This window comes from Bidens hawaiensis, unplaced genomic scaffold (genome assembly GCF_021521415.1).
Source record: "Bidens hawaiensis isolate Kalapana, Puna unplaced genomic scaffold, B.hawaiensis_p1.1 tig00055528_1, whole genome shotgun sequence".
Lineage (NCBI taxonomy): Eukaryota > Viridiplantae > Streptophyta > Magnoliopsida > Asterales > Asteraceae > Bidens > Bidens hawaiensis.
Window position 1 is genome coordinate 30,670 of NW_027500014.1, and position 8,777 is coordinate 39,446.

General features: G+C 35.5%; 1 protein-coding gene across 1 annotated transcript; it reads right to left on the bottom strand.

The window, feature by feature from the left end:
- Positions 1-1,002: 1,002 nt before the first annotated feature.
- LOC143601097 (uncharacterized) lies at positions 1,003-5,005 on the bottom strand. The gene is made up of 3 exons (XM_077078594.1): positions 4,609-5,005; positions 4,169-4,360; positions 1,003-1,485 (listed from the first exon to the last, which is right to left on the bottom strand). Exons 1-3 carry the CDS (start codon positions 4,999-5,001, stop codon positions 1,195-1,197), a joined length of 876 nt encoding a protein of 291 aa, XP_076934709.1. The 5' UTR covers positions 5,002-5,005; the 3' UTR covers positions 1,003-1,194.
- Between the last annotated feature and the right edge of the window lie 3,772 nt (positions 5,006-8,777).

Below are 8,777 nucleotides of genomic sequence, written 5' to 3' on the forward strand. Positions count from 1 at the left end.
GGTCTTCTATAGCACGAACGGGTTCAATAAAAACACTCTTCTTAGCCTTCTTGTTAGTTTTTTTGATGGGTGTCATAATAATATTGAGTTGGATGGTCGGGTTTGCTAAAGGAGAAGTATTTTAGTTTGTTTTTGAGTTTGGTTGTGACACAAGTGGTGGAAAACAACTTATATATAGGTTTTGGGCATCAAGAACCGGTTCCAACGGCTATATTACCGTTGGAACCGGTTACAACGGCTCTTTTTTTCTCAAAAACCGGTTACAACGGTAATATAGCCGTTGGAACCGGTTACAACGGCTATAATTCTCTCAAAAACCGGTTCCAACGGCTATATTACCGTTGTAACCAGTTCCAACGGCTAGTTTGACCTGCAGTTGACCTTTTTAAAAAAACCCGGCGGAACCGGTTATTTCGGATAGGAACCGGACCGGGTACAATTTGGAACCGGGTAGGAACCGATTGGAAAATACAATTAGTAGAACCGGGTCTGAATTTTGGGTACAAAAATACCCAAACCGGGTATGAGGTCCATCAGGTAGGAACTCGAACCGGTTCCGAGTCGGTTCCGAAACCTGTTTTTCTGTGCACGTCTATCCGTGACTGAGTCTACGGTGCATGAGTACAAATAATTGTTAAAAAACAAAAAAAGCATGTGTCTAAGATGTAAAGTGTGTCATCACATTACACCTATTGCTCGCGGTGTTCCCGTGAGGATGATTCAAACCTATTATGTGTCACTTTAAGGTTTGTTCTTTCGATCAGTATGTGTTTCTTTCTTTTTAAGTTCATATCAAACTAGTTTTAGTTTGATAACTCCAATTTGGGCGCACATTAGTTTTTTGTGAAGCTCTCGTCAAGGATAACACATCCAATAATGATTACTTAAATATATAATAATAATTGTGTCAAAGTGAAAAATCATTTTACAAGTTTTTTTAACCTTGCCTTTGTTGGTACTTTAATTAATCAGCTATCCTTGTGATTGAAACTTCACAAGATAATTAAAAAATTAAAAACCACAATAAGAAGATTGTAAACGGATTAAACTCCGAATTTGCTTGTAAAAAGAGACCCTTGAGAAAATAAAGCTAGTGGCATGTTACCAAATATTACCGGTCTATATGACTTAACAATTCAATTATGTACTAGTGTTACCTACCTAGAAGACAAAAGATACAAATATTTTTAAAATTCAATCAAGATAAGTGCAAGAATCGGTCAAGTTCACATGTTTGCCAACTTGGTTACCTCGCAACGTCACTTGACACAAAACATGTTTGTAGAACTTGGGTTTCACCAGCCTCCCTAAAATGTACGCTCTTGACCTCATAACGAATGTCAAATTAACCGGAACGATTACATTCTTCGGGTGGCCTATAGCGGCATTAAAAGGCGACACTCCGCCATATAGTGGCGTTTGATACCCTAAGACTTGTGCTACAATCACCCTTTGGCTTTTTCTCGTTTGGTAGAACTTCTTCACCTGTTCCAAGTCAAAGCCAAAACATTGATTAATTTTGACTTTTAGTAGTTAAAACCGTATCCTAGTGTTGTAGCACACAGCGTGGGACAAGAGGCCAAAGACTTAGCATTCTTCTGCAAGTTGAGATATAGATAGACCTAGAAATAACAAGTATGTCATGGTGAATTACCAAATTACCCTTTCAAGAAATTCACGTGATGGCAGAGAGTGGGGTTTCTCATTTCACTTTCAAGATGGGGCCCATGAGGTACCGTGCAGAGTGATATACATTTACATGTTTCACAGCATAAGGTGCATGTTGCAATAGCATCATTGCTAGTCTGAATAATGAATATGAGATTCCTTAGTTCCATACCCAATAGAAAGATAAGCTAACTGCTAACCCATCTAAACACTATTCTTCAAAACTTAATACAGTACGTGGTGTTTCTACCATCGAGACCGATTGAACCGTCCAAACTCCAAACCGAAACAAGTTGGCAAACTGTTTTTAACATTTTTCTTCTTTTCATTTTAAGAATACGTGCAAAGTTACGTATATATGGTATTATTCATGAAAAATCTTCACATCTACACAATTGAATATGCTTTTCTTGGTTTAAGGTAAATATAACTTTCTTACTTTTGGAATTTAAACCATCAAACAGTAAAACCAGCTGTTTCGGCCAACCCAACCACCAGGTGGCTTGTTTGCTTTTTTCAGATATGTAGTTAACGACTCGGTACAAAACTTTTGGCAAGACGGATCGAGCCGGACAAAAACCTCCCTACACCAAAATACAGTATAAATTTTGATAGCATTTTTGTTCAATAACAGTAGAACAAACTTTTGTTAATGCCTTTAAATTGTAATGTTGAGTCCGTAATTAGCGGGTACTACACTACACATCCCAAAGCATATATTCTTACACTGACTAAATCCAACAATGTTGACCACACCATTAGTCCATTACACTAGACCCAATTGAAATGAACGCTTTCTTGTCCTTTTTATCAAACACTAATATTATATACTTTCAAACATAACTTTGTTTGATTTTTTAATGTTTGCTTTCCATACCTCGTTTCACATAAAAGCTTAAAGTTAGGCCAAAGTCATAAGAACACGCGATGGAAGCACGTCTACTCGAAAAAGCAAAAGTTATAATTTTTTTTTGAAAGGCCAATATAATAAAAGACGAAAAAGGGCGACTTGTAAGTTACAAGGGCCAATACAAACAAAGAGACAACAAAAATAAGAAGAAACAAACAAAACAATCAAACAATTACAAAGGAAAGTTAACCAAATTGAACAAGCAAAATTTATAACTATTTAGTATTTATGAATCAGTTCAAGGTAAATCCTGAGTTTAATTAAGGGTTAGGCTAAATGTACCCCCCTGGTTGCTTGTCATACCCCCCATCCCTTGGAAAAACCAACTTTCATATTAACCCTTGAAATCATATAATTACCAAATTAGCACAAAAGTAAGGATTTAATATTATTTTTTTTACAAGTTGCGTTTTCTTTTTATGATTTCGATTTTAGGGTTTTGGGTTTCGGCTTTAAGGTTTAGGGATCGGGTTTGGTTTCGGGTTTAGGGTTCGGTTTCGGGTTTAGGGTTTCGGTTTTAGGGTTTAGGGTTTGGTTTCGGGTTCGGTCTAGGGTTTCGGGTTTCGGTTCTAGGGTTTAGGGTTCGGTTTCGGGTTTAGGGTTCGGTTTCGGGTTTAGGGTTTAGGGTTTAGGGTCCGGTTTCGGGTTTAGGGTTTAGGGTTCGGTTTCGGGTTTAGGGTTTTGGTTTTCGTGTTTAGGGTTTAGGGTTTTGGGTTTTTGGTTTATTTTGTAAAAGATAAAGTGGTAAAATAAGGATATTATAAATACATATACTATTAAAATTTAAAAAAGATATTATAAATATTTATAATATTAATATTAAAAATATTAATATTAAAAAATAAATTAATAGTAACACTTGATAGTTTTTAATTTGATATATGTAGTGGAGGTTATCAAGTGAAAGTAATGTTGTAGGGACTAATATGTATATAAATAATGTCAAGAGTTAATTGTAATTTATGTAATAAGTTTAGGGAGAAGTACATTTAGTAAAAATGGAGTAAGCGGGTATGTTTAGCAGCATCTTTAATTAAAAGTAAAAAAGAAGAGGAGAGAGAATATGATAAGTAAAATAAGAGATGTATCTTTTAAATTGAAAAGATTTGAGAGAAAAGAAAATTAAAAGAAATAGAAGATGCCAAATAAAAAAAGTTTAAGAAGAGAACTTTTTTTCCTTGTCTTACTTTTCATAAATAAACTCGGAACATGGCGTTATTGTGAGTCATCAAAGCAAATAGAAAACATGTACAACCAAAGCCACACAGGTAACAAGTGCATAATGCATGCAATCAAGATTCTAATGTTGGAGAAAAAGGCACAAGTTCCGGTTGTCGTAACTACTACAATATAATATTAAATTCTTTTATTTATTTATTTATTTATTTATTTTTATTATAAATTTTTATTTTTAATATAATATCAAACATTTATTGATTTGTGTGTTTTGAGTCCCATGACATTTAAAATGGGACGAAGAGAGTATTAAACATCAGTTGTAGATTATATTATTATTATTATGTACAACATATAAAAACCTATCAATAGATTGACATAGCAAAAAAGAAAGATAGAATGCAAAAAACTTACGTGACCGGAAGCAAGGTTGAGTTGATAATAATGAATTTGGATAGGAGTAACGGTGACATGAACACCAAAAAATGTAGCCGGGTTCCGGTAAAATATTTTGACCGTAGTATTCAAAGTCAGCATATCCGTTGGTACACCTGTTGCATCCATCCCCGATTGGACATTAAAGTTGTCAAACATCATGCTCTGTACAAAAGGTACCATTCATTTGTTTTCAAATTTTAAATTCTGACTAAAGCTGCTGCAACTCTTGACAGAAAGTAAATCAAATCATCACGGATTACATATTTAAAACACTGATTCGGGTTTGTTTTGTTTTGTTTTGTTTTTAGCTCAAGTTACTAACATAAAAATAAAGCAATGAAGACGTAGCAGTTAGGGTAGTAAGCATGAAAACATTTGCAATCAATCAAATGAATATATACTAATATTCTTCTGACCTTAACATAAACTTTGGGTTTGTAGGGAACACTAGCAGCCCACAAAATCAAGGAGAACAAGAAAACAAAGGAGGCCACAAAGCAGACAACATAAAGCCTCAACGGAATCCGGCCGTCGTGAGCGTCGTCTTCATCCTCGTCCTCCATATCAGTGCCGTACTCAAGCCTCTTCCATGGAGACATAGCAGCGTGATGGCTGACAGCGTTCTTGATGGAAGCCGAGAAAGTGCGGGAGTTGGAGGACTCACGGGAGTGGTGAATGGGAGAGCCGAATGGGGTGGAGCCGTAAGACTTGGCATCGTGGTTTGAAGGGCTCTGGACGTAGTAGAGTGGGCGGGGTGGTGTTAGAGCTTCCACGCTGCAGGTTAAGTCCGAGTCTGATTTCATATGCATATGCATTGTATTGTTAATTCACTGACAATTAATAATCAACCGTCCGGGTATGGGTTGCGTTTGGAAACTAGCAGGATGGATTATTATTATTACTATATTATATATTGATTGATGTGAACAAGGAAGAGGTTGTGTTTGAATAGTACAAGGAATTCCCTCTTGAATGGGGTTTTGGGTGATTGTAGTGCCCAATGTTTGTTTTTATGGAGGAAAATGGGGCCTTTGTTCATTGACAAACACCCATAGATCTAAGTTTAAAGCATCTCCAGTGCGGTATTCAGTTCTTACGTAGAATTGTTCAGAATTTTGAACTGGATAACTGTACATTTAAGGTGATATTCAGTTTAGATCATATTCACAAAACTGGATGAATCTAAACATGATAAATGGACCCAGCGTAATTAGTCTCCATTTAAATTTTAAAACCAATTCAACCACCACTTTAAACAATAGTCGGTTTGAGTGAGGTAGAGTTTTTAACATTAGTTTATATAACTTTTTTAGTTTATTTTTGCATGCGTTTGTTTTATTTACTGTTTATGTAATTTTAAAATTTTACTTACATGACTTCTATTATTTATGTAAATTTATTTACTAGAACTTATTTTATTTTTAATTAATATGAAATAGAAAATAAGATACTTAAATACAAGTATTTTAGTTTATAAAAGTATTTTAGGTATAGAAAGAAAATATAGAAGTATGTGATTATGTGGAATATAGAAGTGTTTAAAAGTGGATGTAGTGTTGGAAAAAAAATAAGAGTTTTTGATGTTTGAAATTAAATAAGTGAAAGTCTGATATAGCAGTTGATGTGACGTGTTCAGTTTATTTTTCCTCATCCACCATTGTGTATGCTCTAACAAGACCAACTCAAATGGGTTTTTATGTTCCGATATGACATCATTTAAGATTTTGAAATGAACAAATATATATTAAAGGTGTTGTTCGGTTTAATGCATATTCAAAAAGTGAATAAAAATAAACATAATAAGTGGACAATATGTAATAAATTTTCATTGAAATTTGAAACCAAATTTCAACTCCTATTTTAATTATCTTTTATTTTAAATTAAAAAGTATTTTCTTTATTCTTTTATTTTAATGGTAAACTTTCATAATAAAAAATATTATTTTTTTAAAATTAGTTTATGTAACATTTTTAGTTTGTGTTTACGTATGGTTGTTTTATTTATTATTTATGTAATTTTAAATTTTTATTTATATGACTTTTATTAGTTTTTTTTAATTTATTTACTAGAACTTATTTTATTTTAAATAATTTGAAATAAAAAATAAGATACTTATAAATGTATTTTAGTTTATAGAGATAAAATATATAAATAGGTTATTATGTGAAATACATGGGTGTCTAAAATTGGATGTAGTGTTAGAGGAGAAATGAGAATTTTTGGTGTATGAATTTTGATGAGTGAAAATATGATATAACGGCTGACGTGACATGTTTAATTTCTTTTTACTCATCCACCATTGTGAATCCTTTAATGTCACACTCCGACCAAATGCGGCGAAATATGTCGGGGCGTAACGTATTGTTTGAACGGTAGCTCAAAAGACACTAATTAAAGCGACAATAAATATTGTAAGTCCCGAATCTGGATCACTACAATTATGATATCAACAAACTAGGTGTTGGTGCGGAATTCCAACACTAAGTTATTCAAGAACACAAAAGAACACAAACACGTAACACAAGAGTTGCTTCAAAATACACGTATTATTATACGTCGGGTGCTTAAGCACGGTGATTACAAACACATCTAGTAAACCCTTAGACGGCCAAAACAAGTGAACCAACAACCTAGAACCCTATACAATGTATTCTATATATAGGGTACTCAATACACAAGCCCAACAAAGACCAAAAGCTCACCGAGATCCAAATGGATCTCGGTTCACATACGCAGTCCAACACAAACAAATAGACTACGTACAAACCAAAATAACTAGGCCCAACAATATCCCCCTTGGTTTGTAGCTTGGTCCTCAATCGTGCTCCATATAATCAATGTCAGCGTCTTTCAAAGCACCTACCCAAAACTTGCACCTGATAATAGAAGCGACCATGCTTGTGTATTCTTTAGCAACCGTTTCAAAGATCGGGTCAGTTATTATTTGGAATGTACTGAGCAGTGTTTTGAAACCCGGACCGGCCGGTCGGACCGGTCCGACCGAGACCCGTCTAGTATACCGGTCCGGTTTGCAGTGTTAACCCGTTTTCTAAAAACCCGGCCGGTTCGTGCGGGTCACGGGTGGGCCGGATCCGGTGACCCGCCGGATCAACCGGTAAACGCATAATTTTTTGACAAAATCATCTCTTGCGCTGGTCTTACCTTCATCGAACATCGTCCCCATCGGTTTTTATATGAATAGGTGGTTATCTTAATGGTTACTCCGATTGATGCAAAGAAAGTAAGAGAGAGCACGACTGAATTGTAGTCTGTTAAACATTGACGAGAGGTTGCGGCCTGAAGATTGTCTGTTAAACAATAAGAGAGGCTGGTAGGGCTAGGGCAGCAGGCAAAGATGTAGTTATATAAATTTGGGCCAATAATTAAATGCAACAAGTAAGATGGCCAGAATTGAATTACACTAAAAGCCCATGAGTAAGTGCTCCATAAAGCCCAAGTCATGGAAAATAAACATGAACGATTGATTAATTTTATTCACATAGTTTATATATATATATTAATATATATATAATATTATTTATGACGTCATCCGGGTCAATGCCCGGTCCGCCCTCCCGGTTCGGTCCGGCCTTTGACCCGGTAAGGCGTCCGGGTCGACATCTGGGCCGGGTCTGAAAACATTGGTACTGAGAGTCTTGATGTCTTTCTCACCTAGCTTTAGCAAATCTCTTGGATCAACAAATATGTACTGCCCTTTGCCCTTCTTCAAACGTATAACAATGGTGGCAGTCTCACTATCAAACATCCAAAATCTCATGCCATCTAGAGTATCATCTGGAATAGCTTTAGACACAGGAATATGAGTGGCCTTGTTTGTAGCAGGCCAAATAACGCTAACCATTGTCTTTCCCGTCCTTGGATCCTTGACCCCTTAGATTTCTTCAAAAAAGATTCTGCAGTTGACATATTCGGAAAGCCCCTATCAACTTGACTTCTCAGAAAATTCCAGAAATCTCTGTCACGTTTGTAATTAGTTGGGTTGTGAAATGGAGAGTTTATCAAGTCACTAAGATCCACCTTAGTCCAGGATCCGAAATCTTTCATCTTCTTATAGTATTCGGTGGTACCGGACTTTCATTTGACACACCACATATTCTCCGCATCAAAACCCCATGATACAACACCAGATCGATCCCCATATTTATCTGAGAAACTCTCTAGAAAGGTGACAACGAACCTGTTTGGGTGATCAGATGACTCAACATTCTGATTGGAGTTTTTCATCACCAGCAGCTTCTTTTGAACTCTATCTGACTTCTCTTTGGTGATTGGAGGTGCAGACATATACTGTTTTAGCGTTTCATATTCATCTATGTTTTCAATGGAACGAAAAGTAGAGCTAACACCTTGATCATCGTTGGACATCTTTGACATTACATCAGTACTGCACTTGAATTCATCTCCAAACTTCTGAACGAGTTTTTGTTGGAGGTCTAGATAAATAGCAGTTAATTCTCCCATGTTGGATTGAAGCTCTTTAATCTTGGAGTCTTTATTAGTGTTACTGGATTCCAATTCTTGAATGCGTACATCTTTAACGACGGAGTCTTGTTCGAGTTCAAA